Source organism: Lactuca virosa, chromosome 8 (assembly GCF_052849685.1).
Source record: "Lactuca virosa cultivar CGN04683 chromosome 8, Lactuca_virosa_CGN04683_v6, whole genome shotgun sequence".
Lineage (NCBI taxonomy): Eukaryota > Viridiplantae > Streptophyta > Magnoliopsida > Asterales > Asteraceae > Lactuca > Lactuca virosa.
In genome coordinates, this window is record NC_136433.1 from 261458011 (window position 1) to 261481701 (window position 23691).

Consider the following 23691-nt stretch of genomic DNA (forward strand, 5'->3'; position numbering starts at 1 on the left):
ATTCTCAAAAGTTGGTGGTCACCTGTTTTACTGGTTTCCTGAGAATACAAGCTGTTTGAAAAAGTGTCAACATTTAAGTTGGTTAGTTCATAAGAGTTTGTTATAAACAATACTAAGCCTTTCCGAGAAAAGATATCGTGTTGTTTCCAGAAAATCCGATATTTTCTAATAAATGAGATGTAAGTCGTTTACTTGTAAAATCATAGTGTTTATTCCAGAAAATCCAATATTTTCCGTAGAAATGAGTAGTAATCTTAAAGGTTCCAAGACCAAAATGTACCAGTGTTTTCTGTACTTACAGTAGTAATATGTAGTTTTATTCATGTATAAAACTATTTGAAGAAAAGTGTTTTCGTGTAAAATGTACGTATAGTCGTTTCCCCATGTGAGTTTTCATAACCGTGCTTTTAAGATGCAGTGCCTACCTCGTCGTTCTGTAGGCGCCGAGTTATTTATGACATTTGTCACCCATAACCTGCCGGTCTGACTGTAGCTAGTAGTCAGGGTGTGGGATCATCAGTCCCATATAGATCTATACACAAGTACCACGCTTTCATATCGGAGATTCCAGTTATAAATACAGGACTTTCTGTATACCTCAGTTAGGTACGATGAAGACAATGTCTCACAAATTCATTCAACGAGTGTACGTGTTTTTGAAATGAAAACGTTTGTAAATGACATTATCCCGCATTTCCAGGATAGCGTGAAAAGTGTCGTAAAACAGCGATATATGTACTCTATATCGTTTTTACCCTTTGCTCAATGGGTTACAAAGGGCTATAGTTTCGTAAACTATATTCGCAAAGTTTTGATAAACTTAACGTTTTATATATATATATATATATATATATATATATATATATATTTGTATGAATAATGTAATGATTATCAAAATGTTGTTCGTGAAATCACACGCGATTGATAGTAAAACCATTTCGTGTTTTTTAATGCTTTTCGTAAAATAGTATATTAACGTATCCAAAAGGTTCACGTTTATAACGAAACTATTATTGTGTGTTAATTGTATCCCCCACCTAAAAACATAGAAAAAGTCTTCAAAATGTAGGGGTATGAACTTACCTTATATGCAGCCGCGGTTAGATAACGAGATAAACACGGTGACTTCAAGCTAGAACACGGGAAGCAAATCGTATCCTAATTGTTTAAACACATATTAATGTGTGAATATATGAAACTAGAATGGAAATATATTAGAAGAACACTAGATGTTATAGGAACTTACAATCATCTTATAATAACTGCTTGAAGACAATAAAGCTCCAGTAGACGTTGCTCTTTAATTTTTGGAAAGAAATGAGGTTGGAGTTTTTGAGAGAGAATTGAGATGAATGGTAAGATTATGAGATAAGATTATGAGGTGACATTTACCTTGGTAATTGTAATCTATCTTCTGGGGAAGTTAAACTGCCAACCAAGTGGCACCACTTGCTCACTTAAATGATGATTTCGGCCATAGATTAATCAAAACCAAAGGAGTTTCCGACCTTGGCAGTAAACACTAAGGGGTTTTCGGTCCTAGCAAGTTCCAAGTAGGAGTTTTTGCCCTTAATGGGCCTTAGATTGTTGATTTCGGTCATGGTGTGTTCTAATGAATGAGTTTTCGGTCCTATCATTCTTAAAGAAGGTGTTTTCGGTCCTACATGGTTCCATGAAAGAGGTTTCGGTCCTTATATGGCCGAAAACTCAAGGATTGTGGACCCAAAATTGGAACATTCTAACAATGTGTGTTATTTGACTTTTGTTGACCCTTTTTACTCCTAATGTCTTGTAACTTGTATTAGCTTATTTCCACATGTTTTCCCATTTATATTAACATATATATAACTTATGTAAAACATGCCTTCATGGCTAATTGATTTAATGTAATAATGTTACAATGTGGTTTTCACATATACATGGTTCATTTGTTGAGTTGGTTTGGCTCTAAATTTGCCAGTTGTCACATTATCCCCCCGTTAGAGGGAATTTCGTCCTAAAATTCGAACTTTTAGTGGGATTTCAAGTGCTGGGGAAAAGATGTGGGTACTTCTGTTTCATTTGGTCTTCTCGTTCCCATGTGAATTCAGGTCCTCGTTTGGCGTTCCAGCGGACCTTTACTATCGGTATGCGGCTTTGTTTTGTTCGCTTGACCTCTCTATGCATGATTTCAACTGGCTCTTCGATGAAGTTAAGGCTCTCATTTATCTCAATCTCGTCGAGTGGAATAACAAGAGTTTCATCGGATAGACATATTTTTAAATTAGACACGTGGAAGGTGGGGTGTATGTTACTAAGTTCTTGTGGTAGTCGGAGTTTATAAGCTATCGGACCAATCCTTGCAAGGATCTCAAATGGTCCGATGTATCTTGGATTTAGCTTCCCATGCTTTCCAAAGAGTATCATCCCCTTCCGGGGTGAGACCTTTAATAGAACGTGGTCACCCACCTGAATTCCAAGGGTTTGTGTCTTTTATCTGCATAGCTCTTTTTTGCGGTCCCTTGATGCTTTCAGCCGTTCACGGATTTGAACGATCTTCTCCATTGTCTCCCTTATTATCTCGGGGCCAGTGAGAGTGCTATCTGGAACTTGCCCCTTTGGTAGTTGCGTGTCACCCACTTCAGCCCAACACAGACGTGATCTGCATTTGCGGCCATAGAGGGCTTCGAATGGATCAACTCCGATGCTAGTGTGATAGCTATTGTTGTATGAGAATTCGACGAGGGGTAAATGGGCATCCCAAGTTTTACCAAAGTCTATCACTCAAGATCTCAACATATCCTCCAATGTTTGGATAGTTCTTTCACTCTGCCCATCGGTCTGTGGGTGGTAGGCCGTACTCATGTCGAGTTTAGTTCCCAGGGATTTTTGCAGTGACTGCCATAATTATGAAGTGAATCTACTATCTCTGTCGGAGATAATGGATATTGGTACTCCATGCACTCGCACGATTTCTTTGATGTATGTTCTGGTCAGTTTCTCCATATTGTCCGTCTCTTTTATTGGTAGGAAGTGCGCGGATTTGGTTAACCTGTCAATGATCACCCAGATGGTGTCGAGTCCATCTGTCGGCTTGGGTAACTTGGTGATGAAGTCCATGGTTATCCGCTCCCACTTCCACTCGGGTATTTCTGGTTGTTGTAGTAAACCCGAAGGCTTTTGGTATTCTACCTTGACCTTGGCGCAAGTCAGGCACTTGCCCACGTAGGTAGCGATATCTTCTTTCGTGTTTGGCCACCAATAAAGTTTTTTTTGAGATCCATATACATCTTATCTGAACCAGGATGAACAGAGTATCGAGTATTGTGAGCCTTATTCATGACAACATCTCTGAATCCTCCAAACTTGGGTGTCCAGATCCGATTAATGAGATAACGAGCTCCGTATCCCTTGACCTCCAGATTTTTCTGCATTCCAATCAAGGATTCTCCCGAGACATTTTCAGGTTTCAAGGCTTCCAGCTGAGCCTCTTTGATCTGGTTTGATAGGTGTGAATGGATAGTTGTGGTCAACGACTTTACTCGACGGTCTGAGTATTCTTTTCAGCTAAGAGCATCCGCTACTACGTTGGCCTTGCCTGGATGATAACAAATTTCACATTCGTAATCATTTAGTAGCTCCACCCATCGTCATTGCCTCATGTTTAGTTCCTTTTGATCGAAAATGTGCTGGAGGATTTTATGGTCAGTGAAGACGGTGCATTTGGTGTCGTAGAGGTAATGCCTCCAGCTCTTCAGGGCGAACACTACTGCCCCTAGCTCGAGGTCATGTGTTGTGTAGTTCACTTCATGAGTCTTAAGTTGTCTCGAGGCATAGTAAATGACCTTTCCCCGTTGCATGAGCACACACCCAAGACCCTGATTCGAAGCGTCGCAATAGACTACAAAGTCATTGATTCCTTCTGGAAGAGACAAGATCGGGGCGCTACATAGGGCTCGTTTTAGTGTCTGGAAAGCAGCTTGTTGTTTTTCCTCCCAGTTGAAGGCCACTCCTTTTTTGCGTCAAGGTAGTGAGGGGATTAGCGATCGTGGAGAATTTCTGAATGAATCTTTTGTAGTAGCCGGCAAGGCCTAAGAACTGGCAGACCTCCGTCGGTGTTCTTGGTCCTTTCTAGTTCTTGATTGCCTTGATTTTGGAGGGGTCCACATGTATTCCCTCTTTTCTAACCACATGACCCAAGAAGTCCCTCTCAAATCCAAAATTCACATTTGGAAAACTTGGCATATAGCTTTTCCGTCCTCAATGTCTCCAGGAATTGTCGTAGATGTTGATTGTGTTGGATTAATGTCTAAGTCCATAACTATATTTGGTATGTACTTGACCCGACCCGGCATGGTCCATTTGGGTTGCACTTCACCGGCACAATTTATATGGATAGTCTTTTGAGAATAGTATATTTATGATTTATATTAATATATTATAAGTTCTAATATATTAATATGGAATCATATTATTTAATTAGTATTGATCAAGAATTAATTTAGAATTAATTAAGTGATCAAAAAGAACTAATTAAATATGGACTCTTATATATATGGAATGGGCCAAGTTCATTTAGGTTGGGCTAAGGTTTCATGGATGGTCCATGGAGCTTTTAAACCATGGATCCTATGTAAATGAAAGGTCATGGGTATTAGGGTTTACATGGATGTAACCCTAATCCTCCATAATATATAAAGGGGTCCTTGGCTCACAAAATTGGCACAAGTGTGTGAAAATAAGAGTGGGCCGATTTTAGTGTGCATACATATTCTCTCAAGTTCTTCCAAGGTGTTTTGGTGATTTGTGATTCCATTTGAGGCTTCCACACTATTGGGGCTAAGCTCTTAAAGATTGAAGACATCAAGCTACATCAAAAGGTATGTCATCTAACTAGAACTTTGTAGTATAGGTGCTTCATAATATGCTAGTTAGGATGAAACCTTGGAATAGTTAATATTTGCATGTATAATAGAGAAAACATAGATCCAAGGTTTATAGGGTTGCATGTACACCATAGGAGTGTAGTATAATAAAACCCAACAGTGGTATCAGAGCCATGGGTTGTTTTCTGTTACATTGATGCAAATGTTTTATTTTCAAGTTGAAAAAAAAAGAGAAAAAAAAAACATGAAGTTTGTCAAATTTTAAGATAATTACTTGTTTTGTGAAAAACTAATTATTTGTAAAATTTGAATCATTTGCTATATGAGTTGAATTAGGTCAAATTTAGTAAAAGATAAAATGATATGATTATTTTATTAGTTTTAAAAGTTTGATCTAAATGTTTTAAGGAGTTACAAATTTTGTCATAAAATTTTGGAGCTCAAAAGTTTTTTTTAAAGTTGTGATCTTAAGTGTTTTGAAACCTCCATAAGTTATGGATATGAAAGTTTTTTTTTAAAAAAAAATTGATTTAAAGTTTTTATGAAGTTACAAAATTTGGAGTTAATGTTTTAAAGAATTCCATAACTTGTTCTTAAGTTATGGAACATGAAAAGTTTCATCATAAAACAAGTATTTAACTCCATAAGTTATGGAATCCAAAGGTTTTCAAGAGTTACAAAACTTGCCGTCAAGTTTTGGAATTTGGAAAAAGCTTTTTATGAAAAAAAAAGAATTGAATTTTAAAACTCTTGGGTTCATAACTTAAACAATTAATTAAATGGTTTTAATTTTTAATTTAATAATTGGAATTATGATGTTTTATTGAATAATTCAAATTAACTCGTATGGACTTTATTAATAGTTAATTAAAGCGTTTAATTAAAAGAGTATTATTAAATCCATAAATAAAGATATGGTTTGAGTTTAATTAAATTAAAAGTTTAGTTTAATTAATAGATTAAACCACCAAGTATTTTAAATGTCTAAAATACACCCTTATACTATTATAATATTAAAAGTTTAATATATTATATGTATAAGAGCAAGTCGTCTTACCATTAGTAGGCCTCATTCACGAAGCCGGTCTATAAGGGGGGTATAAGGTTACTGCCTATAAAATGGCAGTTTAATGGGTGTCCACTCTCACTCACCGCTTCCTTGACCGGTGGAGGGTCGTTAGCCGAACATGTAGGACAAGGACTATAATCCTCCCTTCATTATAAGTATAATGATAAATAGTAAGTAACTAAACACTTATAAATTTCCAATCTTAGTTACTTAGGAAAATGTGAATAAGGTGCTAATCCTTGAAATTACACTTTGCACTTTGTTTAAGATGTTAGTGGAGCGTGTGTGGTTAACTGGCACACTAACCTGGACTTAACAAGGTAGGCAGAGGGTAACTTAATGTTTATCATAGTATCGTTGGAGCGTGTGTGGTTAACCGGCACATCGATTGAGGGGTAAATATTAAGGGTACCAAGTATATTTGCATGGTTACTTCACACCTTGTTTTGTGATCCTCGGCATCCCAGTCACAAAACCTGAAGGGCACACTCGAGATTGAAACATGCCATTGAAAAGTTCAATGAATCTCAAAAGAATCTAGGAGTTTCAAAACCAATTAAAACCTAATAATACATTTCGTTTATCTTGGTGGAAATTGGTGAATCGTCATTCACCTACCTTCAAATATTTTATAGCTTGGATTACGGCATCCCTCTTCCAAGTTATAAAATAGTTTGTTGGGTCCTAGCCTTAATATTTCATATTGGGTGTTATATTAAGGACTTAAATCAACTTTACGTGAATTTCTCCCATTGTTGATGTCTGGTTTAGACAACAATGATCTTCCCAAACCAAGCTTTCCTAACGAATATGACTTCCCGAGTTTGGCTCATGGAAGTCATAATTCTCTTCCTCCACCTCCTCCAATTATTCTCCCTAGCCCACAAGTTCAAGGTCACTCAAGCCCTAATGGCAAGCAAGGTCTATGTGTGATCACATCTTAGAGATGAAGTCACATATTGACAAGCCGGGAGAGTTGGGTGTCAAAGTCTTGAGAAAGTTGGATGTTCAATCACTTTCTAAGTCACATAGTGACTTCCTTTGGGACTACTATGAAATAGACTATGACATGAACCTTAATGATCATATCTATTTGCTTGGTGCTGCTGAATCAGCAATGATTTGGAACGATAGTAAAGCAAATTTGATTAGAAGATCAACTTCCCAAAAACTTTATGGACAGTGACAATGGTGACACTGGAAATCCAGAAAAAGCATTCTCTTCCCAATGGAAAGGGATTGGCCATAGTCAACCCGGTTGACCAAATGGTAAAGAGAAAGGCTAAGTCTGAGATAGTCCCATTACCAAAGGGTCCATATGTTTATTTTGCCAAAGGAAGGGGTGTTGATTGCAAAGCTGCCAAATTTACCTAAGGATGTTAAAGTCAATAAGTTTAACTCTACATCAGGTAGAGCCCATTATCTAACTCTGTTAAGTTCTATTCTGAGATCCTCATTACATGATGTGACTGGGTCACATGTTGATGTTTTAAGAATCAAAGAATAGAGAGAAATCTTAAAGGAAGTATATGCTGATTCTGATCGCGAAGGTGGATTTCGATCGCATCAGAATTTTGAGCAGTTGCTTAAGAAGTTATGATATATTGCTAAGGAATAGATAACAACAATTTTCCATGTGGATTGTAAGGATAATTTTTTCCGCAAAGTTTTAAAATAAAAGAAAATTGTTTAATTTTATTTATTTGAAGTATCCTTACAATGGCATTTGTGGAAAATTGTTGCTTATATGATTCCACTGACAGCAATATTGGAAAATGGATATGATTCTTTCATTTGTGATAGTGTCTAAATTTACCAAATCAGGAAAGTTCCTCATCACCCAAGTTTCAATTGGACCGAAACTTGGAATCATGCAAGTTGAATAGTATGATGAATGAGAACTTTCAAGCATTGGAAAATCAAGACTAATTACTTGTTCACATGGATGTGTGAGTCAAGTGAAGGACTAAAAGGATCGAGTACACATTCTTGTGCACTGGTCATGTCCACCACAAAGCTCGTTAAGACTATTTGATTTACTAAAGTTTAGTAAATATGGTTATACTTACAAGTTTAAGTATAATTCGGAAACATTGGAAAAGTCTCAATGTATGGCAGAACGAATGGGAAGAATCAAATTAGGCAGAAAGATAAAAGTTTCTCAAATCTGAAAAGATAGGAGAGTACTTTAGTATCATGTTTGTGATCATCTTAATGATTTAGAAATCATATCACAATTAGTCCTCTAAAGGTCATCTTAGTGCATTCTTATGACTAATAAGAGGAGTCATGAATTGTTGAAATGGTTAGATCAGGAAGATGAGTCATACTTCGTTCCAAAACAATTCTTAGAGTCATACTCCAAGATTGTAACTTGAGTGATATATCTTAAAGAAAGGTTTAAAACACTTGTCAAATGTAAGAGTAAAAGTGTCCTGCTCTTGTACATTTGAAATTGGTAAGTTGTGATGTTTTGGATAAAACAAAGACCAACTAAGGCCAATTGTGTGAAGTGTTTGTCTTGATAAAGAATCCGCACTATCTCTTGAATATTTGGCAAGATAGTCTTATATGTCAAGAGGATAGTGGGAGTCTTAAAGATCCTAAAAAGAATTTCAAGAACTAATCAAGAATAAAACCTGGGGTTCTTCACTACCACACGACTTGAGGTTTATAACCTATCGTGTTGACATATTCTGTGCCCATTCCAGTTAAAGTTGGCTTTGCATAGGAGTTCTGAAAGTTCTCAATTGGTTGCATAACAACTTGGAAGCAATGGCAGACCCTGTACTGCCAGGTGGCAAGAAGTTAAGATTGCATAAGTTCAGTCCATATGAGTTTGGATTTGTCATTATCCTTGTCTTGTGACTATGGTTTTGACGATTCACATGGATAAGAACACATACACCATAAAATCTAAGGTTCATAAGGTTTCTCTCCGATTCATGAAAATGATGGTGAGGAAACACTTCCACCAAGTAGATTTGAAGCAGATGGCAAAAGGTCTAAACAATTGAGACTAGGATTACGACATCCCTTTTCATAGTTCTGAAATTGTTTAGACACACATGCATGCTATCTAAGGAAAGGTGTATGATTTTGATAAAGTTTTATCAAAGCATCACGTATCAGAAATCTGAACTTTGGTAAGAAAGTCAATAAAGTATTGATTTCTAGAAGTCCAGCTGATTTTTGAGTACATGTCAAAGCTAGTGGGAGCATAAGTGTTATGCTAATAATCATCATGTTAGTGGGAGCATGATAATTATTATTAGTGTTGGAAGTTAGCAATGTTAATTATAGAAAACAAAAGTTTCAATTCGTGAGGCTGCAGGGATTGAAAAAGTTGTTTTGCTATAATTAAGGGAGAGGATATACTTCATTTCAGTTCTAAAGGCTTAGATTGAGACCTTAGTCATCTTTAGTCAAGAATATATATATGAATTTCATGTTGGATTGGTTCAACTTAAGGAAATTCTATATATTACGTTCTCAAAATTCGATTATGATTACGGCATCCCTCTTCATAGTCAAATTTTGAAAACATGGCAAATAAAAATATTGTAGCAAAAGACTGGTCTAGAATCATGTCTTTATGTGAGACATCATGAATCGTGTACCATTTGCTTTGGGTACATGATCGATTGCATGTGCTATAATATTTGTCATTTCTAAATTTTTCCAAATGCGCAGAGGCATTAAGAAGGGAAAAGGTCTAGAATTGGATATGACTAAAATGATTAAGCAATTGTCGAGGACAATCTGAGGTTTACCAAAGATTGGTTGCTCAGGGGCAGTTGGAAGTATAGTGCTAATTTTGGAAGGACCATATTGACATATTCTGAAAAGAGGCATCTCTTATTCAGAAGTGATAGTCAAAATGAGAATATGGAGTTGTCTCCATAGGTGGAAGTTATCTGTGTAAGATTAGAAAACTTAATGCAAGAAACATGTCCAAAGCAATCTACTTTGAATATGAGACTTAGTTTCCATGGAGTTGATCTCCATTGGTACCTTATAATGACTGTTGACAAGTCTTTGTGACTTTGTACATATTCATTACAGGAGGGTCAGTGCATATAAGTTTAAAATCTAAACAGATTTCGATAAATGATAGGAATTTGAAATTCTCACATTTTTCGATAAGGATTTGGGAGTGTGAAATTAAAATCATTGAAATTATGTTCAATTGGTTTATTTCACAAAGTAAGGATCATAGACAAACATAGAGTGCATACTTGGTGTATGGCAAAGCTATTGTTTATGAAAAACATAGTGTACATGCTTGGAGCATGGGACAACTAGTGTTTTTAATTCAAGTATAAAGTTGATAAAACCGAAACAATGAATAATGAGTAATCAGTATGGTGATAAATAAAAGTGTTTATTTATATTCATAGGGTTTGATACCATATTTGATTCATTTATTCTTGTGTTTCACTTTGCATGTTTTGACTTCCAGAATAACTAAGTCGCTCTTCCTGAATGATTAAGTTATTCAAACCATCCACAGTCGGTCATATGTTGGAAGTAGATATGAATCAAGATTGTCGTGGGTTGTTTTGTAGAGGTCCAAGTTGGTGGACAAAGTGGTGCTACAACACTCATGAGTGATCATAAGTTCTGAGTATTGGATTTAACCCGCGCTCATTTGAATCACTTCATGGATTTTATCACGAGTGATCATGAGAAGATAGTATCTTATATTCTTCAAACCTAGAGATATGAGTTGTTACTATGAGTTGGTTATACATTGATTGCAGGAAAACGCATTTGGTAACTCGATGTTATAAAACGTGCCTTTGTGTATGATTCAACAAGTAGTAGAACAAGCCATATGAGTCGAAGTTTATCCATTACTTTTACCTTCGGGATAAAAGCGATATCTGTGGGCCCCTCGATGATTTAGCGATGACACATGTGAGTGCTTGGCCAAGCCAGGACTGATTTGATTTGTTCAATCAGTCAGTCATCATAAATCGAAAATCGGGAAACAACAAATGGAAAGAGAGAATGATTATAATCCATGTCTCAGTCCATATGATATCTAGAATGGAGGAATATATGATCCCTTATCTAATGGACAAGTCATTGACAAGGTCAGAGTTCGACAGCGGCTTTAAGAGCTACGATTGCCAGTTAGGTTTTGAAGTCATACTCAATAATAGTTTTAGACTTATCCAAGTGGCAGACTGTTGGATTAACGTCTAAGTCCATATCTATATTTGGTATGTACTTGACCCGACCCGGCATGGTCCATTTGGGTTGCACTTCACCGGCACAATTTATATGGATAGTCTTTTGAGAATAGTATATTTATGATTTATATTAATATATTATAAGTTCTAATATATTAATATGGAATCATATTATTTAATTAGTATTGATCAAGAATTAATTTAGAATTAATTAAGTGATCAAAAAGAACTAATTAAATATGGACTCTTATATATATGGAATGGGCCAAGTTCATTTAGGTTGGGCTAAGGTTTCATGGATGGTCCATGGAGCTTTTAACCCATGGATCCTATGTAAATGAAAGGTCATGGGTATTAGGGTTTACATGGATGTAACCCTAATCCTCCATAATATATAAAGGGGTCCTTGGCTCACAAAATTGGCACAAGTGTGTGAAAATAAGAGTGGGCCGATTTTAGTGTGCATACATATTCTCTCAAGTTGTTCCAAGGTGTTTTGGTGATTTGTGATTCCATTTGAGGCTTCCACACTATTGGGGCTAAGCTCTTAAAGCTTGAAGACATCAAGCTACATCAAAAGGTATGTCATCTAACTAGAACTTTGTAGTATAGGTGCTTCATAATATGCTAGTTAGGATGAAACCTTGGAATAGTTGATATTTGCATGTATAATAGAGAAAACATATATCCAAGGTTTATAGGGTTGCATGTACACCATAGGAGTGTAGTATACTGAAACCCAACAAATTGTGCTCTTCCTTACTTCGTGAATAGATCAACATGTCATCGATGAATACTATTAAAAATGTATCTAAGTAAGGTCGGAATACCCGATTCATCAGGTCCATGACACAGCTGGTGCATTTGTCAATCTGAAGGGCATCTCCACAAACTTGTAGTGACCGTAGCGAGTCTGAAACGCCGTTTTGGGGACATCCTCCTCCTGGACACGCAGTTGGTGGTAACCCGACCTCAGATCGATTTTTGAGAAGTAGCACGCTCCCTGAAGTTGGTCGAATAGGTCATCGATTCGGGGTAGGGTGTATCAATTTTTGATAGTGAGTTTGTTCAACTCACAGTAATCGATGCACATGCGACACGATATGTCTTTCTTCTTAACGAACAAAACTGGTGCTCCCCAAGGTGAGAAGCCTGGTCAGATAAATCCTTTGTTCAGTAGTTTGTTTAGTTGACTAGATAATTTCTGCATTTCGGTCGGATACAATCGATATGGGGACTTAGCGATGGGGGTGGCTTTAGTAATTAAGTCGATGCGAAAGTTGACTTGTTGTGCAGGAGGTACTACCGGAAGGTCTTCTGGGAACACATCGGGAAAGTTACATATCTCTAGAATATCTTTGATATCCTTTACCTCCTTCTTGTCAAAAACGTGTGCTAGGAATGCATGATATGTTTTGCGCAGATAAGTTTGAGCCTTAATGCACGAGATGATTTTTAGACTCAAACTAGGTTTGTCGCCGTAGATGACGAGGGTCTCGTTATTTGGTAAATTGACTCGGACTGCTTTTTCGTAACAAAAGATATCGACGTGGTGAGGACTTAGCCAATCCATGCCAATGATGAGGTCAAAACTCCTTATTGTAACCGACATTAAATCGATTCGAAATGAATGATTGTTTAGAGTTAACGTGCACCCGATGTACACGTCTTTAGTACTTTCAATTTTACCATTTGCCATTTCTACGGTAAATATTTCGTTGAGTGGTTGTGGTTTTTGGTTGAGTATGGTTTTAAATTTGTGGCATACGAAACTCCTCTCCGCACCACTATCGAAGCGTACGCATGCATAAGAGTTATTGAGAATGAACGTACCGGTAACCACTGTGGGATCCTTTAGGGCTTCCTCGTGCCCTAATGTCAAAACTCTTCCTGTACCCCCAACATTCCTGTTGTTGCCTTTTGGGCATTCCCACCTAAAGTACCTCGTTTCCCCGCACCCATAGCATGTTCGTGTTGGATTTGGTCTCTAAGCCCATAACTATAAATGGTATGTACTTGACCCGATTGTAGCATGGTCCTTTTGGGTTGCCTTCACCAGTGCAATTTAATAGGATGGACTTTTGAGAAAAAGGTTATTTATGATTTCTTAATATATTACAAGTAAAATATATTAATATACGGAATCATATTATTTAATTAGTATTGATCAAGAATTAATTTGGAATTAATTTTGTGGTCAAAAGAGACTAACTAAATATATGGGGATTGATTATGTAAATCAATGATTCTTGTAGTGTGGGCTAATGACCCATGATTATTTAGATAGGCTAAGCCAATAAGTTAATCCATGGATAGTCCATGGAGGTTAAACCCATTGAGCATAAGAATGTGGAAAGTCATGGAGCATTAGGGTTTACAAAGTGTAACCCTAGCATGTGCAACACTATAAATAGAACCCTCCATGAGCAAAAATCGGTTACAGCTTCTCTTTGAGATAAGTAACTTATTCTCTCAAGCCACCTTTTGTATATTCGTGTTTGTGAACCATTAGATGCATCACACTTGGGGTGATCAAGCTTTTAAAGGTCAAGAACTACTAGTCCTTCTAAAGGTATGTCATTTATCTAGATGTATTATGTATTTGGCAATTTGTATGCTAGTTAGGAAAATGCTTTGGAAAAATTGAATTTATGCATGTGTAATACAGAAAACATAGATCCAAAGCATTTAGGGTTGCATGTGCACCATAGGAGTGTTATAGTGCTCAAAACCCAATAGTGGTATCAGAGCTTAGGATTGTTTTCTATTATATTTGATGCTTACTAGTTTTTCAAAGCTGAAAAAGTTGAAAATTTGGCCCCTGACTGGTGAACTCGCCGAGTACATGAACAGACTCGGCGAGTCCACTCAGTAACAGAGCAACTCGCCGAGTCCAGGTCATGCACTCGACGAGTTAAAGGCTCTATTTGCAGAATTTCGAGTTTCCTGGCCTTGTTTGGATTGGGAACACTATCACAAACCGTTTTGGATCATTAGAAATGTTTTTTATGATATGGTAGAGCTTGTACTCATCCAACCACAAGATAATTGTCAATGTTTTAAAATAATTGTTGTTTTTATATGATAAACAAAATTGCTTTCAAATTTGACTAGAAATTATCTTGATTATGAGTTTAGTTAGACCATAGATTATATGATAATTTTAGTTGTTACAAAAATGATCTAGATGAATTTTAATGACCTCCATAATGCATCCTCAAGTTATGGAAAATGAAAGGTCTCATACATTAAAATCCAATTAAACTCATAAGTTATGAATGTGAAGAGTTTTGACAAGTTTCAAAACATTTGCCCTCAAGTTTTGGAATTTGTAAAGTTTCATCAATGAAAGTTTAATTCCAAACCCTAGAGTTTTAAAAGTTAAAATTCAACCCTTATACTTTATAATATTATAAGTTTAATAATATATATATATATATATATATATATATATATATATATATGTATATATATATATATATATATATATATATATATATATATATATATATATATATATATATATATATATATATATATATATATATATAAGACAAGTCGGTCTTACTGTTACTAGGCCTCATTCACGAAGCCGGTCTATAAGGGGGGTATAAGGTTACTGCCTATAAAATGGTAGTTTAGTGGGTGTCCACTCTCACCCACCGCTTCCTTGACTGGTGGATGGTCGTTAGCCGAATGGGTAGGATATTACATTAATTCTCCCTCATTAAAAGTATAATGATTAAAAAATAAAGTAACTAACCTTTTATTAAAATTCCCAATCTTAGTTACTTTAGGAAAAATGTGAAAATGGTGCTAATCCATGAAATTACACTTTGCACCTTTTTATGTCATTAGTGGAGCGTGTGTGGTTAACCGACACACTAATTTGGGACTGACAATGTGTGGCAAAGGGTAGCTTGATGTTAATCATAGATCAGTAAATCGTCATTTACCTACCTTAAAATATTTTACAATTGGATTGCGGCATCCCTCTTCGCAATAGTAGAATATTGTGTTGGGTCCTAGCCTTAATATTTCATATTGGGTGTAATATTAAGGATTATCATCTAATCTAAACTTTGTTCTTCTTCTTTTACATATGTCTATCCCAAACAATGCTTCCAACCAAATCCCTTCAGGCTCTTTCCCCGTCATGCACCTATGTGGGAGGGTCATTTTCGATGGCTCGAACTTCAATGACTGGATTTGAAACATCAAAATGGCTATTCGCTATGAGGACAAATAATATGTCCTAGATAAAGAGCTCAAAGAGATTGATGTCACCACTGCTACTCCCAAGCAAATCGCTGAACACACTACTCATGAGAGGGATGCGACAAAAGTGTCGTGTCTTATGATTGCAACCATGACTGCTGAGCTGTAGAAGTCCTATGAGAACTACTATCCTTTTGAAATGTATCAAGATTTGATGGAAAGATACCATCAAAGTGCTCGGCACGAGAGGTATGAGATAATTGCCTCCATGATCACAACCAAAATGAAGGATGGTGAACCCATCACGGCCCACTTGCAGAAGATGCAGAGATTCGTGGACCGCTTGCTTAAATTGAATGTCAATTTGGATGAAGAGTTGGACATAGATATCATTCTACACTCTTTACCTTCTTGTTATGATCAGTTTCGTATGACTTATCATATGAACAAGGAGGAGGTCACTCTTAGCAAGTTTCAAGGCCTTCTTAGGACAACAGAAAGAAACCTGAAAGGCAAGTCGGTTGTGTCTACCCCTACTACTACTACTTCTGCCCCTATTCTGGGAATCGAACATGGGAAGGGAAAGAAGAGGAAGGCTCCATACAAGAGCAGCAATGGAAAGTCTCTTGATGGATCCTCTTCAAATGGGACCAAAGCTGGTTCGGCTAATCCCTCTTCCAATCCGAAGGAATCAGAGTGCTTCCACTGTCATGAAAAAGGGCACTGGAAACAAAGCTGCCCCAAGTACTTGCAGGACATAAAGGATGGCAAGATCAAGCCTCCTTTGTAGGTATTTACACTATTCAATCTAATAACTCATAACATGCAAATTCTTGGGTCCTTGATACAGGTTGTGGTATTCACATTTATTTTGATTTGCAGGGACTAAAAAGAAGTAGAGATGTGGAGCACGGGAAGATAAAATTAATCATGGGAAATAGGAAAGTGTCGTCTGTGACCAAGATTGGAGTTTATTCTTTATTGCTTAGTAATGGTTTAAATATAGATTTGAATAATTGTTGTTACTCGGCCGATATGGCGAGATATGTTATTTCCTTTCATAGTTTGTATAAACAAGGTTTTACCTTTTCCTTCAATAATGAAAATGGTGGTATTTATGCTTATTGTAATGGTGTATTTTATTTTTGAAGCATTACCTTGCAAAGGTATATATGAAACTGTGATCGTTGTAGATAACTTAGGAAATAATGTGTTGAATATTGATTCTTCCAATGATTTGGATAAGGCATGCTTGTGGCATTGTCGTCTTGGACATGTCAACAAGAAGCGCATAGCCCAACTCCAAAAGGATGGAGTTTTGGACTCATTCGACTTAAAGTCTGATGACACTTGCGAATCTTGTTTACTTGGAAAGATGAAAAAGTCACCCTTCACTGGTACTTGTGAAAGGGGTGAAGGTCTGTTGGATCTCATACACACTGATGTGTGTGGACCATTCAGAACCGCCATAAGGGATGCTAACCGTTTCTACGTGACTTTTACTGATGTAGTAGATATGGCTATATCTACTTAATCAAGCATAAGTCAGAAACTTTTGAAAAGTTGAAGGAGTTTAAGCAAGAAGTGGAGAATCAATTGGGCGGGAAGATAAAGATGCTACGATCCGATCGTGGAGGAGAGTATCTTAGTATCGAGTTCCTTGACTATCTTAAGGAATGTGGAATTGTTTCACAATTGACACCACCTAGGACACCACAGCTTAATGATGTCGCTGAGAGGCGCAATAGAACCTTGCTAGACATGGTTCGTTCCATGATGAGTCGAGCTTCGTTACCTAACTCATTCTGGGGTATGCCTTAGTGACTGCCGCCCATATCCTTAATCTAGTCCCTACCAAAAAGGTTTCCAAAACACCTCACGAGATGTGGACAGGGAAAGTTCCCACATTAGACTACATCAAAGTTTGGGGTGAGCGATGTATTTTCATCGGCTACCCACATAAATCCTTTGGATATCTCTTCTATAGACCGATTGACAATGTTGTCTTCATTGCAAGGAGAGGAGTCTTTCGCGAGAAAGAACTCATAGGCCAAGGAAACAGTGGGAGGAAAATTGACCTGGAAGAGCTTAAAGAGTCAAACGGTGAAGGAACCTAAAACACTAACAATCAACCTGAGGAGGAAACTCCAGTTGATCCAATTGACGACTCTTTACCTCTGAGGCGTTCCAGTAGAGTTAGAAATACACCTGAGTTTTTAGGTCTCCATATTACTACAGAAGGTGATACATTTATCAGTGATAGCACACTGGTAAACTTGGATGAACCTAATAACTACAAGGAAGCCATGGCAGGCCCCGAGTCTACAAAATGGAAAGAGGTTATGGACAGTGATATTTAGTCCATGTATGACAATCAAGTTTGGAACTTGGTTGATAATGTACCAGGTCGTAAGACAGTCGGGTGCAAATGGATCTTCAAGAAGAAGAACGATATGGATGGGAAAGTACACACATATAAATCGCGACTAGTTGCGAAGGGATTTACTAAAACTCTGGGAGTTGACTATGATGAGACCTTCTCACCAGTAGCGAAGATTGAATCTATAAGGGTTATGTTGGCCATAGCTGCATTTCATGATTATGAAATATGGCAAATGGATGTCAAAACCGCTTTCCTTAATGGAAAGTTGGCTGAAGATGTTTACATGAGTCAGCCAGAGGGGTTTGTCAATGCAAAGTACCCTAATAGAGTGTGCAAGCTTGAGAAATCCATTTATGGATTAAAACAAGCATCTCGTAGATGGAATCTTTGTTTTGATGAGAAAGTCAAAGAGTTTCGATTTTCGAGAAGCGAGGATGAGTCCTGTGTATATGTCAAAGCTAGTGGGGGTATAGTGAGCTTTCTGTTATTGTATGTAGATGACATACTACTCATAGGAAACGACATCCCAACCTTGCAGGAGGTTAAGTCCTGGCTTGGGAAGTGTTTCGCTATGAAGGACCTCAGAGAAGCTGCTTATATTCTAGGGATAAGGATATTGAGAAATAGGAGTAAAAGACTAATAGGACTTAGTCAAACTACCTACTTGGACAAGGTGTTGAAACGCTTCAGCATGGAGGAGTCCAAGAAAGGTGACTTACCTATCCAAGCAAAACCAAACTGAGTAAGACTCAAAGTCCGAGTACAGAGGATGAGATAGCAAAAGTGAGTCGAATACCATATGCTTCCGCAGTTGGCTCAATCATGTATGCTATGACTTGTACTCGCCCTGATGTGGCCTTTGCTTTGAGTATGGTCAACAAATATTAAGGGAATCCTGGTAAAGCTCATTGGACTGCGGTTAAGAACATTCTTAAGTACCTACGGAGGACTAAGGACTGGATCCTTACCCTCGGTGGGAGTGATGACTTGAGAGTGACAGGGTATAGTGACGCCAACTTTCAAACCGACAAAGATAATTTCCGCTCTCAGTTGGGTTGGGTGTTTACCCTGAATGGAGGAGCAGTGACATGGAAAAGTTCCAAGCAGGAGACTGTAGCTGATTCAACGTGCGAATCAGAGTACATACCAGCAAGCGAAGCATCGAAGGAGGCGATATGGTTGAAAAACTTCATCGGAGACCTTGGTGTCATTCCATCCATAAAGGAGCCTATAGAGATTTTCTGCGATAATGAAGGGGCGATTGCCTTAACCAAGGAACCGAGGGATCATGGTAGATCCAAGCATATCGACAGAAAGTACCACTACATAAGACATCAAGTAGAAGAAGAACACCTCGTGGTAAATGAGATATCGTCAGAGGACAACCCAGCATATCCCCTTACGAAGGGACTGACTAGGGTTAAGCACTTGCAGCATGCGAGGGGCATTGGGCTAACGGACGATATTAATTTTAGTAATTAGATAAACCGAAACTTGTAATAGCAAAATTGTAATTGACATTTGATGATTAAATAAAAGGAGTTTTATTTATAAGTAAAGTTACTGTCTTGTGCCAATTATGTACTATTGTTTCACTTTGCATGTTTTAACTTCCAGAATAATAAAATTATTCAAACCATCCACGGTCGATCATACGTCGGAAGTAAGTATGAAAGAAGACTGTCAGGAGTTGGCTTGTAGATTGTCTAAGTAGTTAGACATAGCAAAAGTTTGCTACACCATTCATGAGTGCTCCTGAAATAAGATTTGACTATTGGATTCAACCCGCGCTCACCTGAATCACTTCAAGGAATTTATCACAAGTGATTGTGAGACGATAATATCGTATAATCTTCCAACTAAGATATATGTGTAGTTGACTACGAGTTGGTTGTGCATTGATGGCATGAAAACGCATCAGTAACTTGATGTTATAAAACGTGTCGTTGTGCATGATTTGATGAGTAGTTAGTACAAGCATATAATGTCGAAGTTTATCTGTTCCTTTTATCCCAAGAGGATTAAAAGCGATATCCTAGGCCCCTCGATGATTCTGTTTTGACTATGTGTCGGGCCCGGTCAGGACTAAATTGTTGTGTTCAGTTATGTTCTATGTCAGACGAATAGAAAATCGGGAAACAAATTGCAGGACAATAAGTATGACTATGTTCCATGTATTTGTCCATATAGATATCTTGAGAACAGAGGAGTATATGATCCCTTATCTGAACGACGCGTCACTGACTAGGTCAGAGTTCGACAACGACTTTTGAAAGCTTATGATTGTTAGTTCGGATCCTAAAGTGACATTGGCAGCTATAGTTATTAGAATTATCCAAGTGGGAGACTGTTGGATTTGGTGTCTAAGTCTATAACTATAAGTGGTATGTACTTGACCCGATTGTAGCATGATCCTTTTGGGTTGCCTTTACCAGTGCAATTTGATAGGATGGGCTTTTGAGAATAAGGTTATTTATGATTTATTAATATATTACAAGTATAATATATTAATATATGGAATCATATTATTTAATTAGTATTGATCAAGAATTAATTTTGAATTAATTTTGTGGTCAAAAGAGACTAATTAAATATATGGGGATTGATTATGTAAATCAATGATTCTTATAGTGTGGGCTAATAATACATGATTATTTAGATGGGCTAAACCAATAAGTTAATACATGGATAGTCCATGGAGGTTAAACCCATGGATCATAAGAATGTGGAAAGTCATGGAGCATTAGGGTTTACAAAGTATAACCCTAGGATGTGCAACACTACAAATAGAACCCTCCATGAGCCAAAATCGGTTACACCTTCTCTTCGAGATAAGTAACTTATTCTCTCAAGCCACCTTTTGCATATTGGTCTTTGTGAACCATTAGAGGCATCACACTCGGGGTGCTCAAGCTTTCAAAGGTCAAGAACTACTAGTCCTTCTAAAGGTATGTCATCTATCTAGATGTATTATTCATTTGGGAATTTGTATGCTAGTTAGGAAAATGCTTTGGAAAATTGAAAATATGCATGTGTAATACAGAAAACATAGATCCAAAATACTTAGTGTTGCATGTGCACCATAGGAGTGTTATAGTGCTCAAAACCCAACAGTTCGAGCGTTGATTTTCCCTTCCTCTTTGCTGGTGTTGGAGCACTCGGGACAGTGACAGCATGCAGTGCCACTACTTTTTGTTTCTTGGCGGGCTCGTGCGTTGATTTTCCCTTCCTCTTGTTCCAGGGTCTCCTCTTGTTTGCACTCCCTTTTGCTGGTTCGGGAATGAGCGTCATGAAGCCCTGGCGGACTCCGTGATCTATAAGCGTTCGTGCCAAGCGTTTGGCACTATCAAAGGTAGTGGGTTTTGAAGCTATTATATTCCCTTGGATCTTGGGGGATAATCCCCAAAGGTAATGTTCCACCGTTTTGCTTTCTGGGGTGACCATCCCGGGACAAAGTACTGCTAAGTCACTGAACCTCATGGTGTATGCTGTTATATCGGAACCTTCCATTGTGAGGCTCCAGAGTTCTTGCTCTAATTTTTGTATTTCGCCCCTTGGCAAATACTCTCCTACCATCATGATTTTTAGGTCCTCCCACCTCAATGCGTTAGCCACGGGGAGTGTTAGAGATTTGACCTGGCCGTTCCACCAAGATAGGGCCCCATCGGTGAAAGTGCAGGCATCGAATTTGACTTTATTTTCTTCCGGACAAGCGCATATTTCAAATACCGACTCAGTCTTCTTGAACCACCTTGTTAGGGAGATGACACCTCCGTCGCCATAGAATGCTTTGGGTTTGCAGTTCGAGAAGTCCTTATAGGAGCATCCTCTTGGTCGACCATAACTATCGCCTTGGTTAGAACTATTATTACCAATTCCAGCTCCAGAGGCACCGCTGGAGCTAATCTGTGCTATAGCAGCAGTTACAGCAGCTCTCACCGTAGCTGGAAAGACAGCAGTATCCATCTAAGGTGATGGAGGTGGTGCGGCTCTGGTGGTGCTGTTGTTGTGTTGATGGAACGTCTGTTTGATCTTCATGGAGGCATACTTCTGCCATAAAGATCAAAGATGGAATGGTGATAAGTTTTCAATAGTGATTACAAGTCGAGTGCTAACGGACTAGATTATTTTAATTCCATTCGTCTTATGTTTCGACTTTAATGCATTGGTTAAGCAACTCGTGACGGAAGTCTACTATAGTAAATTGAGCGATTAAAATACATGAGATTAATAGTGACACTCCAATGAAATAAAATGCTTGTCAATTTCATTGATATATTTTAATACATAGCGTTGGGAAAATTTGACCTTTTAAGCGGGTATACAATACATCAATGTAATAGAACATTTTGATAGCATACCGACTCCTAAGAATATTGTAATCACTTATTCGTAGGTTCGTACTTACATACGGAAATAAAAACACCTAATCTATAAGAAAACATGAGTAGTACAGGAAACTACTCGAGGCGGCGGGTCTTCCATGGGTCCTGAGATGAAGTTATGAAGGTCTGCATTTCCTTCATTCGGTGCTCAGCCTCAAATACACGCCTCTCCATTATGGCCTAGCGTTCCCGATATTCTCTCATCTCAACCCGAGTCGCGGTAACTTCCCTCTGAAGGGCCTTAGTATGATCACGTTTCCGATCATGATCTTCGTCCAGACGACGAAGTCCAACTACAGTAATTTCGGTAGTAGCACCAACCTCCATGATATGGTTAGCGGATGCTCTTACTTGTTCGCCATGACGGGCGATGCGACGGACCATGACAGGAAGAACCCTGTCTACTGAACCCCCTCGACTGAGGTTGTAGAATCATCGTTCCATACCATAGGGTGGGCGTTGTCCCTGCTCTTGGGTCCATCTTTTTAAATCCACTGCACATCGAGGCGTCGGGCCATGGAAGTTCTGTCTGCGGTTTTCGACGACTTGCGGGGGGTTGTAGACTTCGGGTTCTGAGTCAGTGTCTTCCTCGACTTCTTCTTCATCCTCTTCTTCTTCTTCTGAAATCTCTTCAGAATCCTCCTCTGGATCTTCCACTATCCAACCGTTGTTTCCCTGATTAGGGAAATAGGGATCTCCAGGTAGATGGAATCCTGCCATAGAGTCTATTCGAGAATAGGGATAAGAGGTACATAGAGAATTTAAGTGTGTGGTTTAATATATTACAAAATACTCCTATAGTATTTTAAGTTTAGAGATTATTTGTTATGGTTTGTTGGTAAGTTTAGACTCGTCGTTCACTACGACCATTCCTCGGCATACATTAATCATATCCTGGATAAATATAGTTGATCATGCTATATTCATCCCAAATTTGATTACATACCCCGAGACCTACTCGTAGTGTTCAAATTATCTTAACACTTATTGTTTTATTTATGACACCAAACTAGTAAGTATACTTGTACTTATACTTTAATAAAAATATCATAATATTTTAAAGTATACTTGTAGGAAAACTTTATGTCAGAGAGTTTTTGTCCCATTGTATGTATAGTTTGTATATCTTATGTGTTTCGATAGACTTAGTTCACTATAGGCAATGCTCTGATACCAATCTGTCACTCCCCCAAACCAAGATGACGGAAACGTCTGGGGGTGGATGACTTTCATGTATTGTATCATAACAGTTGCATAATAGTAAAGAAAGCAAACATAACCATCACATATATAATTGAAAAGTTACATCATTGTATGTATTACATGTTGCAAAAGTCAATTACAATATGATGTCAAAATGATTTGTTTGACGCCTTAGCTTCCCATCCTCAAAAGCTGGTGGTAACCTGTTTTACTGGTTTCCTGAGAATACAAGTTGTTTGAAAAAGTGTCAACATTTAAGTTGGTGAGTTCATAAGAGTTTGTTATAAACAATAGTAAGCCTTTCCGAGAAAAGATATCATGTTGTTTCCAGAAAATCCGATATTTTCTAATAAATGAGATGTAAGCCGTT

At 37.7% G+C, this 23691-nt stretch overlaps 1 protein-coding gene across 1 annotated transcript; it reads right to left on the minus strand.

Moving 5' to 3' along the window:
• Positions 1-1010: 1010 nt before the first annotated feature.
• LOC145131482 (uncharacterized) lies at positions 1011-21699 on the minus strand. Its single transcript, XM_079066163.1, has 3 exons — positions 20905-21699; positions 1084-1158; positions 1011-1037 (listed from the first exon to the last, which is right to left on the minus strand). The coding sequence occupies exons 1-3, from the start codon at positions 21697-21699 to the stop codon at positions 1011-1013; spliced, it is 897 nt and encodes a 298-aa protein (XP_078922289.1).
• Positions 21700-23691: the final 1992 nt, after the last annotated feature.